General features: G+C 41.5%; 1 protein-coding gene and 1 non-coding gene across 3 annotated transcripts in view; one reads left to right on the top strand and one right to left on the bottom strand.

Moving 5' to 3' along the window:
• Positions 1–25,779, top strand: part of KATNAL2 (katanin catalytic subunit A1 like 2) — a 90,864-nt gene that overhangs the window by 24,434 nt on the left and 40,651 nt on the right. The window contains exons 2-4 of one of the 2 annotated variants that reach the window (XM_066352598.1): positions 19,365–19,435; positions 24,035–24,201; positions 25,657–25,699. The exons of the other annotated variant lie outside the window; for it this stretch is intronic. Of the exons in view, the coding sequence (XP_066208695.1) occupies positions 19,365–19,435; positions 24,035–24,201; positions 25,657–25,699 (281 nt within the window). The remainder of the gene's footprint in view (positions 1–19,364; positions 19,436–24,034; positions 24,202–25,656; positions 25,700–25,779) is intronic. 2 annotated transcript variants of the gene reach the window in all.
• Positions 7,267–7,381, bottom strand: LOC136383671 (U4atac minor spliceosomal RNA). The gene has a single exon (XR_010747481.1). It is a non-coding gene; the product is annotated as a U4atac minor spliceosomal RNA (small nuclear RNA).

The following is a 25,779-nucleotide window of genomic DNA, read 5'->3' as shown; positions in this document are numbered from 1 at the left end:
TGTCCCAGGAGGCTGCAAGGTGGCTGTCAGGCCTCTGGCGTTCCTTGTGGGCCTGAGCAGGAACCCTGTAATGGCTCCCAGACATCTGATGAGAACCTGCTCCGAATGGAAAGGCCCGGCTGTTGCCAGAACATTCCTGCTGAGAGTCAGCTGGTGGAACTCGATGGCCGGTCCATTTCTCCCCTCTCTTCTCACAAAAGGGGGACCTTGCAGGGGCCTCAGTGCTTTCTCTGTGGGCGCTCAGAGCTGTGCGATTGCCATGGGATGCTGGGCGGTCTCCCTCCATCTCCTCCTTCTGAAGAGAGACCCTGGGTGCTTTCAGGACTTGCTCTCCTCTGAGGCCCTCTCATGCCCAGAGTTTCATATATATATATATATATTTAATGAGACACTCAAGTTCTATGGCTTTTTAGCAATAGAGCATCTAACGTACCAGAGTTTCTTCCATGGGAACCAGCTTTTTGCACCAGGCCATGAGTGCCTGGCAGAGTTTCCTTCTATCTGCAGTGGGTCCAGGTGGGCACAATTTGGGGCAATGGCACTGCCCCCTTGCCCTGGGCTGTGCTAGGGGCCATTTGGTGCATCCTGTGGAGTCCCAGGCACCCCTGGCCCCTGGAAGGCCTGGCTCAGCTTCCCTCATGTGGGGGAGCCAACCTATGAGGTCCATTATATTATCCCCATTTTTTGGATGAGGAAACTGAGGTGTAGGGAAATCAAATTAATTTGCATATGCAGGTCACAAAACTGGTAGAGGCAAGCTGGAATTTAAGAAGTCTAGGTCCAGTGTGAGCATACCCTTCTGAAGTAGGCAAGGAGTGCAAGTCTAGAGAGAGAAAGGGATCTGTCTAAAGTCAAACAGCTTACCCCCAGAGAGTTATAATAGCTCCTGCATCTGGTTTGCTGCAGAGCAGTGTCTAACCTGGGTATCCATCAATTCCTTTCAAATGAATGACTGAATAGCCATTTGCTCTGATCACCTGAACATCAGCAGAAGGCCCTGACACTCCAAATGTCCTTGAGGACATTTACTCTCAGCCTACAAGGACTCGATTTCATTGTTACTGTGATTACTTCATAGTCATAACTGACAATGTCAGCACTGACTCCCTCTCCTTGATTAGATCAGGTCTGGGGGATCCTAACCAGGAATGCACCCGGCCTGACCCCTTGCCCAATTCAGGAAAGCTCAGTGGCTGCTCTTCCTTGATTTTTTTATGTGGACATTTTTTGACCTCTTGAACAATTCTGTAGTAAATTTTTGTTCAACATTTTCCTCATATTATTCCAGTTGTCTTAATGTTATTTATTGAGCAGTCTATAGTTCCCCCATCTATCTGGGTTTTTTTTTTTTTTTTTTTCATTTTTCTGAAGCTGGAAACAGGGAGAGACAGTCAGACAGACTCCCGCATGCGCCCGGCCGGGATCCACCCGGCACGCCCACCATGGGGCGATGCTCTGCCCACCAGGGGGCGATGCTCTGCCCATCCTGGGCGTCGCCATGTTGCGACCAGAGCCACTCTAGCGCCTGGGGCAGAGGCCAAGGAGCCATCCCCAGCGCCCGGGCCATCTTTGCTCCAATGGAGCCTTGGCTGCGGGAGGGGAATAGAGAGACAGAGAGGAAAGCGCGGCGGAGGGGTGGAGAAGCAAATGGGCGCTTCTCCTATGTGCCCTGGCCAGGAATCGAACCCGGGTCCTCCGCACGCTAGGCTGACGCTCTACCGCTGAGCCAACCGGCCAGGGCCATCTATCTGGGTTTTAAGGATATCCCAAGTCTTAGAATTTATGAGATCTGAGAATTCCTGACAGTTATCATTGTTTGTAGTATTCTCAGTAGTATCAATTGGTGGTTTTAATATTGCATGATTACTCTGAGTCATAAATCAGTTTTAAGAAAAGGATATTAACAAACAAAATAAGTAAAATAAAAACACCACATTCCCACAATCCACTGATGTGTTAACCAAGGGTGAACCCCAGTGTATATCCATGTATCCTTCCAAACCCTTTTGGGTGTGTGTATATACACACACATGCATACACACTGGATTTTTTTTTTTTTAAGAAAGAGGAGGAAAGACAGGCTAGAAAGGAGAGAGATGAGAAGCATCAACTCTTCGTTGCGGCACCTTAGTTGTTCACTGATTGCTTTCTCATATGTGCCTTGACCAGGGGGCTTCAGCCAAGCCAGTGACACCTTGCTCAAGCCAGTGACCTTGGACTCAAGCCAGTAACCTTGGGCTTCAAGCCAGCAACCATGGAGTCATGTCTATGATCCCACACTCAAGCCGGTGACCTCTGGCAACCTTTGGATTTTGAACTTGGGTCTTCAGCATCCCAGGCCAACGCTCTATCTACTGTGTCATCGCCTGGTCAGGCCACACTATATTTTTTAATCCAAACTGAAATTATATTGTAAATATCGTTCTTTAACCACCTAGTTCTCTAACCAGCATCCAATCCAGGATCATGCATTGCCTCTGGTGTTTGTATCCGTTAAGATTCTTTGGATGAACATAGCTTTTTAGCCCCTCTGGTCTCTATTTTTATTTTCAATGACACTGACTGACTTTTTAAAAAAATCATGAAGATTGTTCTGCAGAACCTATCTCCTCCACCCTGTTTTTTTCACAGAGACAGAGAGACAGTCAGAGAGAGGGATAGATAGGGATAGACAGAGAGGAGGGAGAGAGATGAGAAGCATCAATTCTTCGCTGCGGCACTTTAGTTGTTCATTGATTGCTTTCTCATATAAGCCTTGACTGGGGGGCTACAGCAGATGGAATAACCCCTTGCTCAAGCCAGTGACCTTGGGTTCAAGCTGGTGAGCCTTGCTCAGACCAGATGAGCCTGCTCTCAAGCTGGCGACCTTGGGGTTTCGAACCTGGGTCCTCCGTGTCCCAGTCCGATGCTCTATCCACTGGGTCACTGCCTGGTCAGGCGAACTTATCCCTTTCTTGATTTGTGTGATTACTTCCTTGAGCTCTCATTTGCTGCCCATCCCTGCTGAATTGGAAGTTTGTCCTAAAGGCTTAATGGATTGAAGTTAATCCTTGAGCTTACCTTACAGGTGATACTGAGGACATCAGGAGACTGTGGTGTTGCCTTACTGTGACGGCAGTCTGATCTCTGCAACCTCCAGCTCTGTTGCAGCCAAAAAGTAGCATGTGTTAGCATGAGCTTTATGAAAAGAACATATCTATATCATGATTCCATATCTAGTTCAATGTTAATAACAATGGCACAGAATGGAAAGTCCTCCATGTTTCAGTGGATTTTTATACTTCTTTGAAATTTCAAATTTTATAACCAGTTCATGATCAGGATCAACAACAAATGCCCCTCTTTGTGGAGTACTGTTGCCGAGCAGAGTGGACCAGTCTTGACTTTAAATTTATTGAATTAAGTACAATAAATGTAGACATTCTTTGGAAAGTTCTAGTGTTTTTTGAAGTTATGCAGCATTTGAAACTTAGGAAGTTTCCTGGTAGAAACAGGAGGTAATCAGGAAACAAACAAAAAAACAAATTAGAGCCTACGGGTATATATATACAAGCTTTTAAGTGAATATTAGATGCAGGGACTGTAAAATAGAACTATAATAAAAAACATTTCAAAGGAGAAATGTGTCCTTTTTAACCGTTTATTATTGAGATGGAAAGCTTAATGCAAAATTTGGATCTTATTACAGAAATTGAAACAAGCTCATGCAAATTAATCTCCATTGCACCCGTAAAAAAGAAATTAAAAGCACTAATGTTGCATGTGGTGTATATACAGTAACATTTCCTAAATATCTTCTGGGTCTAAAACTAGGAATGATATTCAATGCTTCCTTTTCCTCAGGCTACAGTATCATAGGATTCAATTTTGAATTTGATAATGGAGGCATTTTTTGTTGCACAATAGCCCACAAAGGAAATGAAGAAGAAAACAGATTCATGAAGCAGAGACAAATGAGATACCTTGGTAAATGCTCACTTCTGGGCTGCCTTTTCTTGGTAGATAGAAATTAGTTGAGCATCTAATAGTGTCCATTTTAGGAGCACACTTTTTTTCCAGTTTAAATTGACCATTTGTTGGTGGCCCATTCTTAGTTTCTTAATTCAGCAGATAATTTTCTATGCTGATTTGAATGGCATGAGTAGAAACATGTTACAGATCTGGCAAACTTTACACTTTAATTAACAAGTTTATAAGTCCACATTCTACTTTTCAAGTAACAGTACATCTTACTAAATTCTGAATTTCCATCAAGCATGTCTCAAAGAAAAAGTTGCATTATTATTTCGAGGCCCGGAGACCTCAAGCACAAGCTGTTTCACAATCTGCATAGTAAAGCAGCCTCATTATCAAACAGAATTCTAAATCACTGAGCCAAAGGATGTCCCTCAGTTCTCATCATCTGCCATAGATATCAGGGCTATTTTCCAGACTTTGTGATTCCAGCCAAAATAAACCCTGGAAAGACTCATGACTGGAGTTGGGACAGCTACCATTTTCCAAGAATGTAATCAAAACCCTGCACATGCCTCTCTGATAGGTTATTTATTTTTCTTTTTTTCTTTTTTTTTCTTTTTTTCATTTTTCTGAAGCTGGAAACAGGGAGAGACAGTCAGACAGACTCCCGCATGCGCCCCACCGGGATCCACCCGGCACGCCCACCAGGGGCGGTGCTCTGCCCCCCAGGGGGCGATGCTCTGCCCATCCTGGGCGTTGCCATGTTGCGACCAGAGCCACTCTAGCGCCTGAGGCAGAGGCCACAGAGCCATGCCCAGCGCCCGGGCCATCTTTGCTCCAATGGAGCCTTGGCTGCGGGAGGGGAAGAGAGAGACAGAGAGGAAAGCGCGGCGGAGGGGTGGAGAAGCAAATGGGCGCTTCTCCTGTGTGCCCTGGCCGGGAATCGAACCCGGGTCCTCCGCACGCTAGGCCGACGCTCTACCGCTGAGCCAACCGGCCAGGGTGATAGGTTATTTATATTCTTTGAAGAATATGGTCAAGATTGTTTGGATAAGCTTAAGATCCAGAGATCTTTCCATCGCAAGAACCGGAGCTTTGCCTTCCTATCCTGATCTACTGTGAGTTCACTAGGTTAGTAGCTTTCTGTTTCAATGGCTCTCCAAGAATTCTAAAAGGAATTTGAGGAAGATAATTCTGGTAAATCTTCGGCTCCAGTTTTTTGTTGTTGTTGTTGTTTGTATTTTTTCTGAAGTTGGAAACGGGGAGGCAGTCAGACAGACTCCCGCATGCGCCCGACCGGGATCCACCCGGCACGCCCACCAGGGGGCGACGCTCTGCCCATCTGGGGCGTCACTCTGTCACAACCAGAGCCATTCTAGCGCCTGAAGCAGAGGCCATGGAGCCATCCTCAGTGCCCGGGCCAACTTTGCTCCAATGGAGCCTTGGCTGCAGGAGGGGAAGAGAGAGACAGAGAGGAAGGAGAGGAGGAGGGGTGGAGAAGCAGATGGGCGCTTCTCCTGTGTGCCCTGGCCGGGAATCGAACCTGGGACTCCTGCACACCAGGCCGACGCTCTACCACTGAGTCAACCGGCCAGGGCCCGGCTCCAGTTTTGTTTGCTGTGAAACCTCAGGCTCTTCTGCTGGATAGTGGAAGGGAAGACCCCAGCTTTCCCCGCCTTTGTGTAAATGCACAGGAAGGGAGGGAGGTGGGGTGAGGGTGGGCGTCAGGGTGGTCAGAAGTGGGGTATGAAGGAGGAGGGGCCTTTATATGGCTCTTTCCTTCCTAGTGACTGAGAACATCTCAGGTCAGCATCAGTGTCAGGATATTTTCCTGACCCCCACTCTGTACCTACTAAGATTCGGGCAGGGAACCCCGATCTCAGAGTGACTCGTCTGCCAAGGTGATGATGTAATTACTTGGCCTAGTAAATTTCAGACCCGTGAAGGGTTGAAACCAAGCTGAGGTGTTTGCTGGCTTTTTACTTGCCAAAGTATTAAATTCAAACAATTAGAAGTATATGGGTTAAAACTTAAGTTGCTATGCCCCCATCGGATTCCTCTACCCAGAGGTAACTACAAATGTAGGTTATTATTCCTTCCTTTTCTATTGAGTGAGAGTGTAAGTCTATTTTTGTGGGTTTTCTCTTCATATATAATATGTCTTAGAATTAGGTCGACTGCATATGCTCATATAGAAAGATATTAAGTGGAGGGAAAAAGTATAATGCCCACCAGTATATACAAAATGATTCCATTTATGTAAGTTTTTTAAAGTGTGTGCATATAGTTATAACCCTCTTTCAGAACTATTACACAAGATATTAACAATGGTGGGTAGAGTGAAGAGAAAAACTTTAAAAATTTTTTGTACTAATTGAGGTTTTTATTGTCAAACGTAAGTATCACTTTCAATTCAAGCTTTCTTTCCCTGAGTGACATACCATTCAGAAGTGGGTGGAGAGAGAACATGATTCTTCACAATCGTTCCTCGTCGTTATATACAGATCCACCTCATCCTTTTTATTGGTGCATAGCACTCACAGTGAGGCTGTACCGTGATGGATTTAACATGTATGGACATTTGGGCTATTTCTAACTTTTTGCAAATATAAATAATTCTGGGCCCTGGCCGGTTGGCTCAGTGGTAGAGCGTCGGCCTGGCGTGCAGAAGTCCCGGGTTCGATTCCTGGCCAGGGCACACAGGAGAAGCGCCCATCTGCTTCTCCACCCCTCCCCCTCTCCTTCCTCTCTGTCTCTCTCTTCCCCTCCCACAGCGAGGCTCCATTGAGCAAGGATGGCCCGGGCGCTGGGGATGGCTCCTTGGCCTCTGCCCCAGGCACTAGAGTAGCTCTGGTTGCGACAGAGCGACGCCCCAGAGGGGCAGAGCATCGCCCCCTGGTGGGCAGAGCGTTGCCTCCTGGTGGGCGTGCCGGGTGGATCCCAGTCGGGCGCATGCGGGAGTCTGTCTGACTGTCTCTCCCCGTTTCCAGCTTCAGAAAAATACAAAAAGAAAAAAATAATAATAATAATTCTGTATTAGAAATCTTTGAACATTATTCCTTGTGCATACTTGGAGTATTTCTGTAATATAGTATAACTGATCTTCCATAGTATAAATTGCTAACAGTGGAATTGCTGGGTTCATGGTATATGCATTTTTAAATTTTGATAGATTTTGTCAATTTGCCCTTTATAAAAGGGTTGTACTAGTTTATACTTCCACTACATCTAAGTGTGTACTCTTTTATACCCTGCCAACTCTAGATATTAGCTGGATAAAATTTTAAACTTTTCTGCATTTATTTTCTTTTTTCCAAAAATTGCATGAAGGGGTCCAGTTGATGCGAGTGTGTTTTAGGCCTTAGCAGTACTGCCCTGACTACATGATCATTGGACACTAACACAACTCCAAGAAAAAGATGGTTAAATTTTTCTGCATTTAAAAATATTTATGATTTTTCTTTTTTTTTTTTTTTTGTATTTTTCTGAAGCTGGAAACGGGGAGAGACAGTCAGACAGACTCCTGCATGCGCCCGACCGGGATCCACCCGGCACGCCCACCAGGGGCGACGCTCTGCCTCTTCGGGGCGTCGCTCTGCCACGACCAGAGCCACTCTAGCGCCTGGGGCAGAGGCCAAGGAGCCATCCCCAGCGCCCGGGCCATCTTTGCTCCAATGGAGCCTCAGCTGCAGGAGGGGAAGAGAGAGACAGAGAGGAAGGGGGGGGGTGGAGAAGCAAATGGGCGCTTCTCCTATGTGCCCTGGCCGGGAATCGAACCCGGGTCCCCCGCACGCTAGGCTGACGCTCTACCACTGAGCCAACCGGCCAGGGCTAATATTTATGATTCTTATTGAAAGAAGCTTTTTTTTGTCCCAATGAACTGAAAAAATATTAACAATACTTAAGAAGTTTTCTTCTACTTTTAGGTGCCTTTCAGCTTATGATAAAAACCAAAAGGAAAAGCTTAGAGGGAGATGCCTGCCTAGATGATTTTGTGCGTTTTCTTCCTGTCCGGTCCCATGGTCACATTGATGTAGCCAGCTTGTTAGAGCCTACTCATCAAAGCGAGGAAAGAAAGACGCACCATTGCCACATCTCAAGATGTGACCAGGCTCTGCCATCAGGGTGGTTGGGCAGCCCTCACAGTGGTGTGGGTGACAAGCAGCTCTGGCCACCATTTCTACTTTGAATAACTTCAAAATGTTGCATGAAATTAATTCTATTCTTAGACTATTTACTTTATATATTAGGGCAAAAACATTACTCAAATTATTTACACTCCTTTTAGCCTTCTTTTCTCTACCTCTCCCCGTGTTTGCATGTTAAAACTTCCTTATTGAGATACAATTCACATACCAAGCAAATCATTCATTTAAGGTGTACAAGTCAGTGGCTTTTAGTATATCTACAGAGCTATATAACCGTTACATTAATTTTAGAACATTTTTACTACCCCCAAAATGAAACTGCACACCCATCACCTTCTCAAACCCTTTCCTCCCCTTCCTTTTTAAAAATATCTCTCTCAAGACCTTTTTCTGTTCCTCTACTGAGTTTTCTGGTTCTACGTCTTTACAAAATTCAGAGCTATAAGCCAAAGCCAGTGCAGAGTGTGCAGTATTGAGGAACACACACACACACACAAAATACTCCTTGGCTATTTTTTTCTCAGCATCCTAATCATAGAGAATATTTGCATCTGTGCATGTTTGGATGAGGAAGCACACTTTCCAGAGTAAAGGAGGAGAGACTGAAATACATGAACAAAGCAACCAACAGCTGCTGAGCACCCACCATTCACTGACTCTGGTATTGCATTGCACCCCACGGTTTGCAAAGCACCGCGCACTTAGAAAGGCACTAGTCTGTGTCCAGGGTAGTCTCTTTGAAAACATTCATGGCTTTCATGGCTCTTTAATTTGACATTTTTGTTCTCGAAGTGCTTTCCATACAAATGAGATGGATTTGCTTCAGTTACAGTAGGACTGTGACTTCAGACATTAAAAGACATAATCTACTGTAAGACACACTACTCCTGGTACAGCATGGCATCTAACTTTTTGAAGTTCTAGTCAATAATTGCTTTGAAATGGTCACTAAAATTGTAGGATATTTGGTTTGAGAACTTGTAAGAAACATCATTCACCTGCCACTATGTGAGGTTAGTTGAAAAGGCTGGTAAAACTTTAAGGAAAGTCTCTTAGATTCATTAAAAACTGAGCTCATGTCTGACCAGGCAGTGACACAATGGATAGAGCATTGGCCTGAGATGCTGAGGACCCAAGTTTGAGACCCCAGGGTCATCAGCTTGAGCACAGGCTCATCCAGCTTGAGTGTGGTGTTGCTGGCTTGAGTGTGGGGTCATAGACATGACCTCATGGTTGCTGGTTTGAGCCCAAAGGTTCCTGGCTTGAGCCCCAGGTCGCAGGCTTGAGCCTGTGGCTTGAGCAAGAAGTCACTAGCTCTGCTGGAGTCCCCTGGTTAAGGCACATATGGGAAAGCAATCAATGAACAACTATGGTGCCACAGTGAAGAATTGTTGCTTCTCATCTCTCTCCCTTCTGTCTGTCTGTCCGTATCTGTCCACTCCCCCATTTCTTTCTCTTGCGCGAGCGTGCGTGCGCGCGCGCACACACACACACACACACACACACACACAAAAAGAGCTCAGACAATTCTAGTTCTGTGAATGAGTGTCTGAGCTATTGAGATTAGTTAATGTCACTATTATTTTTCCCTAGTCAAACTTATTCACATTCTGTGTGTATATTTTATACAATTCATATTCTGAAAAGTAATTTTTTGAGGATAGACCAGACATTTGGGGCTCTTTGAAATAAGGTAACTTAATGGCTCAGTTCACCGTCTTTAGTAGGTATCAATCAACCCTGTCTTCACGTGTCCTACATTGGACACATGACCATCAGTCCTACATTGAGACTTGTGACTTCTTTAGTAAGTGACCCAACTTTAAAAGAGAACAGTTTACCCATCGTGGACAGGGTTAGGAATAAAGGAAAACACTGCAAATAGGTTTTATTTATTTATTTATTTATTTATTTATTTATTTATTTATTTATTTTAGAGGGGGGGGGAGAGAGAGAAAGAAAGAGAGAGAGAAGAGGGAGGAGCAGGAAGCATCAACTCCCATATGTGCTTGACCAGGCAAGCCAGGGTTTTGAACCAGCAACCCCAGTGTTTCCAGGTTGATGCTTTATCCACTGCACCACCATAGGTCAGACTGCAAATAGTTTTGTTGATCCTTGTCATACAACTTTAGAGTAGGGTTATTGAGAGTAGAAATATTTATTTTTTTAAAAAAGTTTTTTTTTTAATTTTTTTATTCATTTTAGAGAGGAGAGAGAAAAGGAGAGAGAGAGAGAGAGAGAGAGAGTGAGAGAGAGAGAGAGACAGAGAGAGAAGGTGGGGAGGAGCTGGAAGCATCAATTCCCATATGTGCCTTGACCAGGAAAGCCCAGGGTTTCGAACCGGCAACCTTAGCATTTCCAGGTCGACGCTTTATCCACTACACCACCACAGGTCAGGCAGAGAGTAGAAATATTTAACAAACACCCTTTTTTGAAATGATATTTGTTGTATTTACATGTCATCACTGCTCTTTGCTGCCCTACTGTTCAGTGTTTAACTAATTCAATGCTGCCTGCTTTAAAAGAAACTATATTTCTTTTCACTTTGCTGTCATAAGATTAAAAAAAGACGGATAACATCAGTTGTTTGATTTTGGAAAATTTAGAACACAGATTCTTTTTCTGTGGTTTTGTTTGTTTGTTTGTTTGCAAATTAAAACAGCAATTTCTCTCTGGTCTTAAGTCAATGTGCTGGGGTGAGAGTGGAAATTGATGAGGAGGGATTAGGACGGGAAGAATTGATGGAGGGAAGAGCGATGGCCCTAGAAGACTTGGGTTCTGCTCCCAACTTGACATGCTTCTGAGGAAACCTCTCAACTTCTCTAGACCTCAGGTTCCTGAGACTCAATGACCTCCAGGTACCTAAATATTCTGAATCAAAGCCCCCAGCATGAGTTTGAGAATTTGTACAATTAAAAACATATACCGTCAATCCTATTACTGTATAGTTCATATGAGGTTATATTTTTATTTTGCAAACTTGATTTGGGTTAAATTTTGTGATGATTTTCATCTTTATTATTATGGAACTAATAATTTGGAACAACCTAAATTTCATGAAGTGCTTCCTCTCCTAATACACTAGATGGCACTACAGGCGAGGCAAATCAAATTAAAAAAAAAAAAAAGGAAGAAACTGACCACCAAAACTAATTTTGGTAAATTAGAAAGGCCTGCACCAAGAGTTGTTGTGTCAACATCTTCAGAAAGATGAATGAAAACTGTCAGTGTTGGGCAACTTCATATCAAGACAATGTCATTTTTACAATGGCTTTCAAACTTTTCTATTGTGATCAACTAACGAAAACCTCTTAGATTGAGATCCAGAACACATACATATGGGCAAACACAACAGAAGTTTCACGAAGCAGTAGTAAGCCTTCTTAACTGTTATACATTCTTTGACAATTCTTTTGCATTGTAAACTATGCTGCTTGTAGCCCATTAAGTTGGTTTCATGACCTGTAGTTTGAAAACAAATAAACAATTATCTAGTAAGTCTATCAAGAAACACCAGACTCGAGTTAGCATTTGGCACCATGGCGGGTACTATGGGCAACAAAGAAATATTTAATGATACATCTGTGTTTTGGCAAAGGGAATAGTTAGTTATCTTGAAAGATACTAGATAGCAGCCCTGAAAATATCAGTGGAAGCAGATAATTTAAGTGTAGATTTTATGTTGTAGTTGGATCATATCAAAGTAAAGTAGCAGCCTTTACTTTGATATGAACTTTTGCTGGGAAAATTACATACTGTAGAACAAAAGTAGTCACAAAATAAATGCATATTCCATTCATATAAAATTTAAAAATGTGAAAACTAAAATATGTTTTTTAGAGTAAAAAACCACAAAGTCAGTAAACCATAGTCAGTAAAACCACAAAGAAAAAGAATTATCATAAAAGTCACAATGGTAGTTACCTCTGGTGGGGGGAGAGGAAAACATCTGTAAGGAACACAACAGGGAGTTTCTAAGTCACTCTGGGGCTTAACCAGGGTAGTATTTGTTTTTATTATTATTACTACTATTATTAAATATAAATGGGTGTTTCTTACACTCTTCTGTATGAATTATATATTTTATGATAACAAATAAAAATAGCAAAGAAGATTACCGTAATTGCTTCTTGATTCTTTATATCTTCTTGGTAATTTGATTTCTGGTTTGTTAACCCTCCTTGACTACCGGGGTCTCTTCAAGGACAGAGATTGAAACGTACCCAGAGTCCTGTTTTCAGAATACCTGTTATATACTTGTAAAGCTCTGTCCTTCAGGTTGACTTCAGATTTTAGAAATAGTTAAACCTGCCAATAAAGTGTGTTATTAAATTGGATAACTTCAAATAGCAGCAAATGACAGGACTGTCCAACAGCAGAGGGTTAAGTTATGGTTCATTCTCCGCAGTTATTAGAAGTTATGTGTTAGAAATACTTTTAATGTCTTAGAAAAATACAGAGGTGGGCAAAAGTAGGTTTGCAGTTGTTCATATCCTTATGCTTATTAACTGAAAAGAATGTCACAAAGGCACAGTGCACTTAGGTGCAATCGTGTAAGTGTTCCAATTGCTGGCCTTCATTATTCACACATTCTTGCCGTCTACTTGCTCTTTTCAAGCACTCTTCAGCACAGAGTTCTTTATTGTCATCAATAAACCTACTTTTGCCCACCCCTGTATTTACCAAATGGTTTTAAGAAAAAAGAAAACCATAGGTTATCAAAACACAGAAGAGGCCTATTTTGTAAGAAGAGTGGGGAATGTGACTAAAATGTTTTATTTATTTTTTTCTTTTGCCTTTAGGCATTGTCTCAGTTTGCTACACACTACTTCTGTAAATGTGGGCTAAAGTAAGACTGTGGTCATTTTTCTACATTGATGACAATTTAAATAGAGGAATTTCAGAAATGTTTTAAGCAATGGAATAAAAGCATGACTTGCCAAGGTGACTGCTCTAGAGGGTGGCTCCACTTAAATTATTCAGTCTGATATATTTATTAAAAAAATAAGTCACTACTTTCAAAAATAGACATTACTTTTCTGGAGAAGTTTTAGGTTCACAGAAAAGTTGATCAGAAAATACAGAGGAATTTTATATCCTCCCGCCCCCACATGCACAGACTTCCCGACTAGGAACACCCGGCACCGCATGAACCTACATTGACACATTGTAATCATCTGAAGTGCATAGTTTACATTAGAGTTCACGTTTTCTTTTTTTTTTAATTTTTTTTAAATAAATTTTTATTTTAATGGGGTGACATCAATAAATCAGGGTACACACATTCAAAGAAAACATTTCCAGGTTATCTTGTCATTTAGTTCTGTTGCATACCCATCACCCAAAGAGAGATCATCCTCCGCCACCCTCCATCCAGTTCTCTCTGTACCCCTCCCACTCCCTCTCCCTCCTTCCCTCCCCCCACCCCCTGTAACCACCACACTCCCGTCCATGCCTCTTAGTCTCGCTTCTATGTCCCACCAATGTATGGAATCCTGCAGTTCCTGTTTTTTTCTGATTCGCCCATTTCACCCCACACAATGCTACCAAGACTCCACCATTCCACTGCAAGTGATCCGATGTCATCATTTCTCCTAGCTGAATGGTATACCATGGTGTATATGTGCCCCATCTTCATCCAGTCCTCTATTTTTTTTTTTTTACAGTGACTAAAAGCCTTTAAGCAAACTCTTGGCCAACACAGCAAGAATCCCTAAAAGAGTAGTGTCCTTAACATGTTCACCAAGTCCAAGTTGGCCACATCACCATGCCAAATCCCTGAAAAATGCAACCCAACCACAGTTCAGTCTGTTAGGAGCTGTCACAGGGAGCAGGAGTCCAGGAAGTTCCCCACAGGAAAAGTCTGCATGGCACTGGAATTGCTGTCACCATTCTATACTTTGCAGCTCATGTCCAAGTCCCAATGACTGCTGCTTCTAGCTGATAATGATTCAGGTAGACTGGAAAAAGCCATTTGCAGCATGCATGGATATGGAGCTTCTGTTCTACTCTGCCTAGAGAGTTGAGACCAGGTTGCTTTTCCCTGGAGCTCTGTGACTGTGGCCTGGTAAAGAGAACCTTGGGATACACTAAGCTGGGTGGCAAAGGTAAATTCATAATAGAAGTTGGCAAAAGGAGGAAAGAAAGCTCTAAATTAGGAGTAGGTCCCAGCCTGAAATATGAGTGGGGCATTGAGGTAGGAGGGATAAAGGAAACACTATATATTAAGCAAAGCAGCAGAAAATAGGACTATCAACACCCACAACAGAGATCTTTGAGGGAAGAATAAAAAACCTGACTATTCAGGCAAAACATAGTTAAGTGGCCCTTGTGCGAATGAGATCAGTTTACCTGCTTCTTGGAAGAAATACCCTAGGCTCGTCCACAGTGTCGTAGATGGGGCCACCGGCCCTGGGCACCTTCAACCTTCAGTGGCAAACCCCAGCTTTCTGGGCAAGGTTAGGTCATAGGTGGCTGGAGCAGGGCTGGAAGAGACTGAACTCTCCCTTAGAGGAGCGAGGGGGAAGCCCACCTTCCAGTGTCCCTGTTTCCTCACAGCAGAGGCGTGTAAGCCTGGCAGGCTTTATAGCTCAATGACCTTCCTTTCCACTATTGAAGCAGGACCCAGATGGCATCCTATGAGACCCCTTTGGGGCGTTGGAGCCTTTAAGGGTATATCCTAAAAGCTGGTAGTTCCCCTGATCTCTATTGGGCTTTTTCTGCCTCTAGGTATCTTAAAAGCCATTCTCAGAAGATCTCGCTGAGGGGTTTGAGGATCCCCATCCGCCTATATAAATCTTTTCCATATATCTGGAGCTATTTGGAAAAAAGACAGAACAGTGTTATTAACTAGATCTAATAAAGAAGGTAGTAGTTTGCAGGCGAAAAAGATTTGGTGTCTCCTGTTCATCAGCATTCAAAAGAAATGTAAATTTTTTTTTTTTTAAGTAAAAAGCATGATATGGTAGACCCGTCGGAGTCATTGGCCTGGTGTGCAGGATTAATTTTTATTTTATTTATTCATTTTAGAGAGGACAGAGAGAGAGAGACAGAGACAGAGACAGAGAGAGGAGAGAGAGACAGGGGGGAGGAGCTGGAAGCATCAACTCCCATATGTGCCTTGACCAGGCAAGCCTAGGGTTTCGAACCGGCGACCTCAGCATTTCCAGGTCGATGCTTTATCCACTGCGCCACCACAGGTCAGGCGAGTTCACGTTTTCTATCATACATTCTATGGATTTTGACAAATGTATAATGATGTGTATTCACCATTATAGTATCATACAGAATAGACTCACCTGAAATCCTCCGTGTTCTGCCTCTGTCCCTCTCTCCTAGCCCCTGGCCATCACTGGTCTTTTACTGTCTTCATAGTTTTGCGTTTTCCAGAATGTCATATAGTTGGAATAATACATTATTCAGATTGGCTTTTCACACTTAGTAACATGGATCTAGGTTTCCTCATGTCTTTTCATGGCTTGATAAATCATTTCTTATTAGTGCTGCTTAATATTCCATTGTATAGATATACCACAATTTATTTATTCATTCACTTATTGAAGGATATCTTGGTTGCTTTTGGCAACTATGATTAAAGCTGCTATAAACATCGACATGTAGTTTTCCCTGTAGACATACAAATTCTTTTGGGTAAGTACCATGGGGTGTGATTACTGGATTATATGGTAAGAGAATGTTTAGTTTTGTAAGAAACTATCAAACTGTCTTCCAAAGTGGCTGTGCCATTTTGCATTCCCACCAGTAATGAATTCTCTACATCCTCATTAGCATTTGATGTTGTTAATGTTTTGGATTTTCACCATTTCAATCGCTGTATAGTGGTATCTTGCTGTTGTTTTAATTTGCCATTCCCTGGTGACATACGATGTTGAGCATCTTTTTATGTGTTTATTTGCCATCTGTATATCTCTTTTGTGTCTGTTCATGTCTTTTGCCCACTTTTAATTAGGTTGGTTGTTTTCTTAGTATTGAGTTTTAAGAGCTCTTTGTATATTTTGGATAACAGTCCTTTATCAGATATGTCTTTTGTAAATACTTTCTCCCAGTCATTACTTTTTTATGTTATAAATTTTATTTCTTCAAGGATTATTTATTTATTTAAAATTTTTCTTCATTAATTTGAAGGAGAGAGAGACAAAGGGAGATGGGTACGGGTAGGGAGAAAGACAAGCCTCCACTCATTGTTCCACTTAGTTGTTCCATTTAGTTATACACTCATTGATTACTTCTGATACATGCCCTGACCAGGCATTGAACTGCAACCATGGCATGCCAGGATGACACTTTATCCACTGAGCCACCTAGCCAGGGCCTACTTCAAGATTATAATTTTCATTTAACCTCCTTTTCTCTTGAACTTCTGAGAGCCCTGATTTATTTACAGGGGGCGGCAAAAATAGCTTTACAGTTGTTCATATGGAAAAGAATATAATAATTAATAAATATAATACAAGAATAAACTGTAAACCTACTTTTGTCCTACTCTGTATTTTAGGCTAAATTCAAAGCAAAACATTTCATTGACAACAACAAAAAGTATGTGCAAAGCTGTGTGATAAATAAAATGTAGATTCATTTTTTTTTAAAAGTACTAACTACCATCTGAATGGTAGAAAACACAATAAATTTTGGTTGATACTTTGCTTCCTTACAAGCTCTTTAAAACACAAATTCCTCTAGCTTGACCAGGTGGTGGCGCAGTGGATAGAATGTTGAACTGGGATGCAGAGGACCCAGGTTTGAGACCCCGAGGTTGCCAGCTTGAGTGTGGGTTCATTTGGCTTGAGCAAAGCTCACCAGCTTGGACCCAAGGTCGCTGGCTTGAGCAAGAGGTTACTCCGTCTGCTGTAGCCCCACGGTCAAGGCCCATATGAGAAACAATCAATAAACAACTAAAGTGCCACAACAAAAAATTGATGCTTGTCATTTCTCTCCCTTCCTGTCTGTCTGTTCCTATCTGTCCCTCTCTCTGACTCTATCTCTGTCTCTGTAAATAAAAACAACAACAAAACAAACAAAACCCCCGAAATTCCTCTATTTGCTGTTTTCTAGCAATGTGAATAAAAGCTTATCCCTTTAAGCAAAAGAAAAAGAAAAGCAAAACAAAAACAAAAAAAACCCTTTGTTTGAATCATTTTGGAGGACCGTCGTTAAAGAAATTTACCTGCCCACTTAAACAGCAAATATTGACCATAATTGAACCTCTTCATTATAACTTTGAATTATAAGAGAATAGTGCATTCAAAAAACAAGAACAAAATGTTACAGAAAAGGGACAATCAGAGATAAGAAGGAAGTCTTGGAAAGTAAAGAATATTATTGTCTAAATAAATTCTGTGGAATGGTTCAAAGAGGTCAAGGATTGCTCAGGAAATAAAAAAGAGACAAATAAATGAAACACTATAGGGGAAAAAAAGTCTTTAAAAAATCAACCCAGAATATTCCCCATTAAATAAGTATGAGTTCTTAAAAATAAACCAGAAAGAAAAGGGGAGTAAATTACCAAAGAAATTTTCCAAGAACGGAAGCATGGGGATGTCCAACTTGACAATGGCGAGCACAGTGGATGGAAAAGATCCGTACCAAGGAAGTTGTATAATTTCAGAAAACCAACGTTAAAAATAAGATCCTAAAAGCTTCCTGGGAAGAAGACACATTACATAAAAAGAATTGGGAATAGAATGGCAATGTTATGCCCTTTTAAACTCTCAAGTGTAAAGTAGAATAAAGACACTTCCAGGCATGCAAATTCTCAGCCACATTATCTCCATGCAAGAGGATGTGTGCTCCTAAACCAAGTGAGTCACCAGGAAAGAAGAAGATTCCATTCCTAGGGGATCTAATGCAGGAAACGGTTCAAAGAGAAATCCCCTGATGAGCGCCCATCCTGAGTCAACAATCTGGAGGGGAGTGGGAAGGGAAGGGGAGAGTATAACTGACACATCACCTGATGTATTTGATGAAGTGGAATGTGATATGAGGGGGGGTTTTTAGAGGTGTGCTGGTGTTTGAAATTTAGCCATAGGTATATAGAAAAGTAATCAAATTTTTAAAAGGAAGCAATGATTCATTTTTAAAAAATGTACAGAAATAGAAACGTAACTATAGTATGATACTTTTTGACTCAGCAGAGAACATTATTTACATGGTGATGATAGTCCAATCATGGAATATTGATATAACTGTAAGGAGAAGGCAGAATGAGAAGTGTGTAAAACAGCTCAATCCTCATCTACCTTAACAGAAAGTAAATAGTTAATGTCTACTATTCATATATCATGAAACACAGTGATATATTTAGAAATATGGTGATAAATAACAGAAGACACAGCTAAAGTAATTAAAGTTGTTATCTCTAGGGATTGAAGGGTGGAGTGGGTAGTAGAGTAGGGCAGGCGATTATAATTTTTCTTTAAAAATATACAGTATGGTATTATTCAGCCTTAAAAAGGAAGAAAATTTTGATACAACTGTAACATGTATAAACCTCAGTGACATTATACTTAGTGAAATAAGCTGAATACAAAAAGGGCAAATACTCTATGAGTTCACATATGAGGTACCTAGAACAGCCTAATTCACAAAGACAGAGAGTAGAACAGTGGTTTCCAGGGATTCAGTTATTGTTTAATGAATACAGAGTATTACTTGGGGAAGAAAAGACATTTTGAAGATGGATGGTAGGGATGGTTGCCCAACAATGTGAGTGTACTTAATGTCATTATCTAAACTGTACACTTAAAAGTGGTTAAAACAGTAAATTTTGTTACATATATTTTAAAAGCATATATTTAAAAAGCAACATAGAAAGAAAAAAATGACAGTACTATTTGATTTTTAGAACGCTTTGGATGAATGCATGAAAAGCTTTTACATGTGTTAGGAGTGTATGTTTGTCCATAGATTTTATGACATAATTTGGATCACTCAGGGGCCTTTTTTGCTTTTATTCAGTTCTTATCTGTGTTCTTCTTAGAAAAAGATGTTAGGTAAGTTATTTTCAAATAGGGGAAGTATTTTATGAATATTAATCAGGGTACCTTCGGTTTACTATTCAGCGCTAGTAGGAAAAGAACAATGGAAACAACTTTATATCCTGAGAAACGTCCAATCACCTTCCAGCCTTCAAGCCATGCTTCTGGGTTTTCACAGAGCACCTTCACCTTCCAGGATATCGTTCTCTAAAAGGAGTGCTATATCTCACTGTCCTCTCATCTAAATTTTCCTTCTTGTTCACAGTGCGAGAAGAGGGCAGAAGCACGACGAAAAAACCTTCTTATTTTGATTTTGCATTATTTAACTGAAGAAGGGTATGTTACATTACAAGTGTTTACAGAGATAATTCCTCTCTTTTTCTGACCTCTCCTTTCCCAGATACAAGTAATAGACTTTACTTTTTGGAGCGGTTTAATATTTACAGAAAACTTGAGCCGAAAGTACAGAGAGTACCCGCATGCTGCCCCCCCCTCGCCCCCGCCTCACCCAGTCTCTCCTATTATGAGCACCTTGCATTCGTGTGGTACGTTTGCTACAATTGATGAGCCAGTGCTGTAGATTGGTATGTTATTATTAGCTAAATCCGTAGTTTACATCAGGGTTTGCTCTGGCGCTATAAAATTCTGTCGGTTTTGACAAATGCATAATGTCACATATCTGCCACTAGAGAATCCTACAGAATAGCTTCACTGCCTTAAAAATCTCCTGTGATCTACCTGTCGCTGCCCCATCCCCAGTAACTTAGACTTTTGTTGCCTCATTTGCCTAAATATTTTCCTCATTATGCACTTGAAAATTTTATTAACAAAGCTACCCGGTTTACGTGATATACACTTTTTCCCGGTCAGGTTTGAAGCTAGCATAGGCCATTCAAGTGAACTTCTCGGAGTCCCCACTGCTGCCTATGTACACAGAAACAACACTTTTAATGCTTCATTAAAAATACTGCATTTGCCTGAATGACCTGTGCGCAGCTCTTTTCTGTGCAAAGCTCATCCTGTAGCTGGCAGGGCGAGGCACCTTGGCCACCTACCTGCTATGGCCTGAAGACTTGACTGTGTATTAACAAAGCATGCATTTCCCCTTTCTGCCATGAGATGGCCACTTGCATCTCGAATCAATGAAAATTCTACTTAGAGTTGATCATTTTCCCTGAGACCTGCTGAGAAAAGGATTTGTGAGTGGATTATCAAGATGAAAAGTGAACTACAGTGTAGGTACTTTTAAGGATATATCAGTGTCAGAAAAGTAGACCTGCCTTTAACAAAATACTAAGAATTCAGCAAAGAGGATAGATTACCGTGGATTGAAATACATCAGAGAAAGCTTTGTAGAGAAGATGGTGAGAGCTGGTCTTTTTTTAAAATATTTTTTTATTTTTCAATTACAGGTGACATACAATGAAAGATGTGAACAATAGACAGATGTGATGGACAAGGACATTCTAGGCAGGGGCACAGAGGAAGAAGGGGCATGGCATAATTGAAACAGATAGGGAAACAGAAAAACCAGAGTTTGAATACATGAGGGAGAAATGGTGAGATCAGACAGTGGAGGGTCATGGGTACAGGCTCTTGTAGCACATGACACACACATCACAATGGGGACTTGGTGCCCATAACAACCCCCCCCCATCTCTCCTGCTGTGTCTTGCTCATTACTATTCACCCCTCTTCCTGTTGTCCTGTCCTGTCACTCTAGTAGTTAAGAACCTCTAATGGATTCTGTCAACCCTATCAAGTTCAGACCTCATAAAAGCTCAAATAGTGTAACAGAAACACAGTGAAGCAATTTTGTTCCCTTGATCTATTAATTAGGAAACATGGTACTCGCTGTCATCTATATAATTTTTTTGAAGTCAAAACCTTATGATCCTGGAAAGAGTTTAGAACATACTACAATGTCAGTAAAGACAATAAGCAATTGGGCCTGACCAGGCAGTGGCGCAGTGGCTAGAGCATTGGACTGGGATGCCGAGGACCCAGGTTCGAGACCCCGAGGTTGCCAGCTTGGGCACAGGCCATCTAGTTTGAGCAAAAGCTCACCAGCTTGGACCCAAGGTCACTGGCTCGAGCAAGGGGTTACTCAGTCTCCTGTAGCCCCCACCGTCAAGGCACATACGAGAAAGCAATCAATGAACAACTAAGGTGTCGCAATGCACAACGAGAAGCTGATGATTGATGCTTCTCATCTCTCCGTTCCTGTCTGTCTGTCCCTCTCTATGACTCTCTCTCTGTGTCTATAAAAAAAAAAAAAAAAAAAAAGACTAAGCAATCTATAATATATGTTTTCATCTTTTTTCCCTTGCTTTATAAGTGCATATAAGTAAATATATGTGTATTTAGTCATTAAAAATGTTTGGAAGTATAAAGAAAATGTTAACAGTCATTATCTCTGAGTGATAGAATATTCTTTTGACATTTGTATTTTCTAGTTTTTCATTCTTAAATTAACATATGTTACTATAAACTAAACAAATATTATTAGTTATAAATGGATTTAGTTTTTCTCTCTGTAAAACGGGGACATAATGCAGAAGCCTGGTGAGCCATCAGTAGGTATGGAAGCTGACCGATTACAGCCAGTTGATGTTTGCACGTTCTTTAAAATTAGCAAGGTCAATGGAAATAATCATGGCAACCTCCTTTAAGAAACTTCAGCCTTGTAATTGGCCTGAATCTAGGGCAGGGAAGAAAGCATGATTTAAAAAGTTTTCTCAGCCCTGGCCAGTTGTCTCAGTGTTAGAGTGTCAGCCTAGCATGTGGATGTCCTGGGTTTGATTCCTGGTCAGAGCACATAAGAGAAGCACCTATCTGCTTCTCCTCCCTTCCCCCTCTCTTTTCTCTCTCTCTTCCCCTCCCGCAGCCAAGGCTCCATTGAAGCAAAAGTTGGCCCTGTCACTGAGGACGGCTCCATGGCCTCTGCCTCAAGCACTAGAATGTCTCCAGTTGCAACGGAGCAATGGCTCAGATGGGCAGAGCATCGCCCCCTAGTGGGCATGCCAGGTGGATCCCAGTGGGGCGCATTTGGGAGTCTGTCTCTCTGCCTCTCTGCTTCTCAATTCAGAAAAATACAAAAAAGCACACACACAAAAAAAAGTTTTCTCTTTTCCAGATTCAAGTCAAACAGAAAGAACGTTAATCTGTAGCAGGAATTCTTTTTTTTCTTTTTTCCACACATCTGAAAACAGATTTATGAGCAACTGTAATTCACTGCTAGTAGAAATATAAAAGTATAACCACTTTGAAAAACAACTGGATAATTTCTTTAAAAGTTAAGCATACACCTAGCATATGACCAGGGAGTCCACTTCTCAGTAAACAAAATTTTAAGTTGACACAAAGACTTAGACATACAGGGTGAGGCAAAAGTGCGTTTACAGTTGTGTGTACTTGAAACACAGAGTTTATTCTTTTTTTTTTTTTTTTGACAGAGAAAGAGAGAGATAGTGAGAGAGACAGGTAGGGACAGACAGACAGGAAGGGAGAGAGATGAGAAGCATCAATTCTTCATTGAGGCTTCTTAGTTTTTCATTGATTGCTTTCTCATATGTGCCTTGACTGGGTGGGGGGAGCTCCAGCAGAGTGAGTGACCTCTTGCTCAAGCCAGTGACCTTGGGCTCAAGCCAGCGACCATGGTGTCATGTCTATGCTCCCACGCTCAAGCCAGCAACCCAGCACTCAAGCTGGATGAACCCGTGTTCAAGCTGGAGACCTCGGGGTTTTAAACCTGTATCTTGTGTCCCAGTCCAATGCTCTATCCACTGTGCTACCACCTGGTCAGGCTGTAGCAGGAATTCTTAATCTGAGGTCCTTGGATAAATCTCTGAACTGTATGCTAATTTGTGCATATATGCATATTTTCTAGGAGAGAGTCCTTGTTTTTAAAAAGAAGTTAAGGACCCTGGCCGGTTGGCTCAGTGGTAGAGTGTCGCCCTGGCATGCAGGAGTCTCTGGTTCAATTCCCGGCCAGGGCACACAGGAGAAGTGCCCATCTGCTTCTGCACCCCTCCCCCTCTCCTTCCTCTCTGTCTCTCTCTTCCCCTCCCGCAGCCAAGGCTCCATTGGAGCAAAGTTGGCCTGGCACTGAGGATGGCTCTATGGCCTCTGCCTCAGGTGCTAGAATGGCTCTGGTTGCAACAGAGCAATGCCCCAGATGGGCAGAGCATCGCCCCCTGGTGGGCATGCCGGGTGGATCCCTGTCAGGCACATGCGGGAGTCTGTCTGACTGCCTCCTCGTTTCCAACTTCAGAAAAATACAAAATAAATAAATAAATAAATAAATAAAAATAAAAAGAAGCTAAGAACTAATAAGATCTGGAGAGTCTCCCTTTTAGAGGATTGTGAGACAAGGCACTTATTTTTATTGCTAAGACCATTTAAGTGAGATAGCTTTACAACTAAACAGGTTAAAAATGACAGTGAAGAACCCATGGGGAAGATGCTACTTAAACCCAGAAGTTGTAATGTGTAATGATGAAAAAATTACCAGAAATAATACATCTAGTGGGATGACGTCTTCTTATACTAAATTTCCTTGATAATGTTGATCAACATATATCACTGGCATTTCCTTTGGACCTCATGACATAAAAGCACTGAATTCATAAAAGAATTCCTTTGAATTGCCTCAAGGATAGCAAATCTTGTCTGTTGGGGCTGATTTTGGGTTTTATAAATTGCCAAATGTTACTTAAAATGAATAAAGAGGTAATCATGTTGGGAAAATACCCACTTTTGGCTACAAACAAATAAAAGTAAATCACAAGACATTTTCTTAGTTGACTTACTTATTTGACTAAGTACTTCCAGAAACATTTTAGATAATGAAGACCCTGGACTTTTAATGCCTGTTTGCTTTTACTCTTTCTACCCAGAACTAATCTTCTTGTTTTTCTTTTGTGAAATGGCCAGATATATCGATGCAGCCACTGCTTTGGAGCAAGAAACTAAACTGGGGTTACGACGCTTTGAAGTTTGTGACAACATTGATCTTGAAACTATTTTGATGGAATATGAGAGCTATTATTTTATAAAATTTCAGAAATACCCTAAAATTGTCAAAAAGGCACCAGACACAGGTACATGGCTCTTTTCTAGAAGTAAAACTTTATCTCATTTTTAAGATTAGCAGTTCTTCCTCATTTTATTCCCAGAGAGAGGGTGCCCCTCACACAATACTGAAAGAATGGACCGAAAAGGTCCTGTAGCTTCTCTTAGATTCAGTGCAGACAGTTTACATTTGCTCCTCTAGACAAGGACATTCCTTTCGTTGTGTTGGCATTTATTTGAGAAACATGTTTCTTAAGACAATGAAAGCAAACCCCAGTGAGTCACAGGTGCCTGTTTTTTTTTTTTTTTTTCAATTCCAGTTTGCAGTCAATATTATTTTGTATTGGTTTCAGGTATACAGCATAGTGGTTAGACAATCATAATCTTTACAGCTACTTTTTAGAAGACCAACATTACTTTGATTTCTTTAGAGATGGAAAGAGCTGTTAGAAGAGGATAAATGACAGAAGACTCTTTTCTTGGTAGGAAGACCTATTACCTATCTTGAAAATAACATGAAAATGAGTATTGGGAAAGCTAATAGCTCATGTATAGATAATGAAATGCTTTTGAAAGCCATCAATCCAGATAATGATCAATATTTTGCAAAGACCCAGTATAGGTTAGCAGTCAAGGAGGCTGGCTGGAGGAAAGATCTAAACTGAGGGCCCTGTGTTTTGCAGTGACATTGACTTAGAAGTCTGTAAGTGGGGGAAGTAATTATAAACCAAGGGAGATCATTGTCCTGTTTACAAGGCACTTGTTAAGCCACAGATGTTAACATTTCATGTGGGGACCAGGAAACCAAAAGGAGTGTCAATTAAAAATAGCCAGGGCTGAATCTCAGAACTGGAAGGGGTCTGAGAGAGAGGAGTTCTATCTGAGCTCCTTTCCAGTGCAGGACTCAGAGCTTAGAGTCCTTGGCTGATGGACCTGGGTCTTGGCAGAGAAAGCACTGAGTCCTAACCACTGGGTCACCAGAACTATCATCGACATGATCTGATTTCTGAATTGCTAGTTCTAATCTAGCTTGGAAACACATTCTCCAGGAATATGGACACTGTCTTTATGAAGGTAAACTGGAAGAGTATGACTGGTAAGTGTTCCCTGCCAGACTCAATGGACTTGTCCTCGTGTCCCACAGACCACAGCAAAATGCTGTCAAGTTCATGAAAACCTAATGAAATGGTAACTATAAAGCTAGCCCATATTGGAATTCTCACTAGGTCCATGGTCTCCAACTGGTTTAATATCTGGGGACTTTGGGGGTCTTTCTCTATGTGAAAATGTTTGAGAAGCCTGTACTGCTTTCTCTTCACTGGTAATTTCATGTCTCTCTGATAAAAGTAGCTTAAAGTCTTTAAATTCCAAAAGGCTATAGCACAAATTCAAAAACAATGTAAAAGGAAAAGCATACCTGAAAAAGTCACTTTCTCTTAAAAATTAAATTCTTTCCTTTCCTCCCAATATCTGTTTTGCCACAGCAGAAAACAATTTTCCACCAAGAAGTGGAGGGAAGGCCAAAAGGTAAAGTGAAGGGTAATTCATCTTGATCAACTCAACTCTAGGAGTTTGTGGGACCCTTTGCAGAAGATTCTCCAGAGCAG

The sequence above is a fragment of the Saccopteryx leptura genome, chromosome 11 (assembly GCF_036850995.1).
Source record: "Saccopteryx leptura isolate mSacLep1 chromosome 11, mSacLep1_pri_phased_curated, whole genome shotgun sequence".
In the NCBI taxonomy this organism is placed as follows: Eukaryota; Metazoa; Chordata; class Mammalia; order Chiroptera; family Emballonuridae; genus Saccopteryx; species Saccopteryx leptura.
This window is presented reverse-complemented; position numbering and strand designations above follow the sequence as displayed.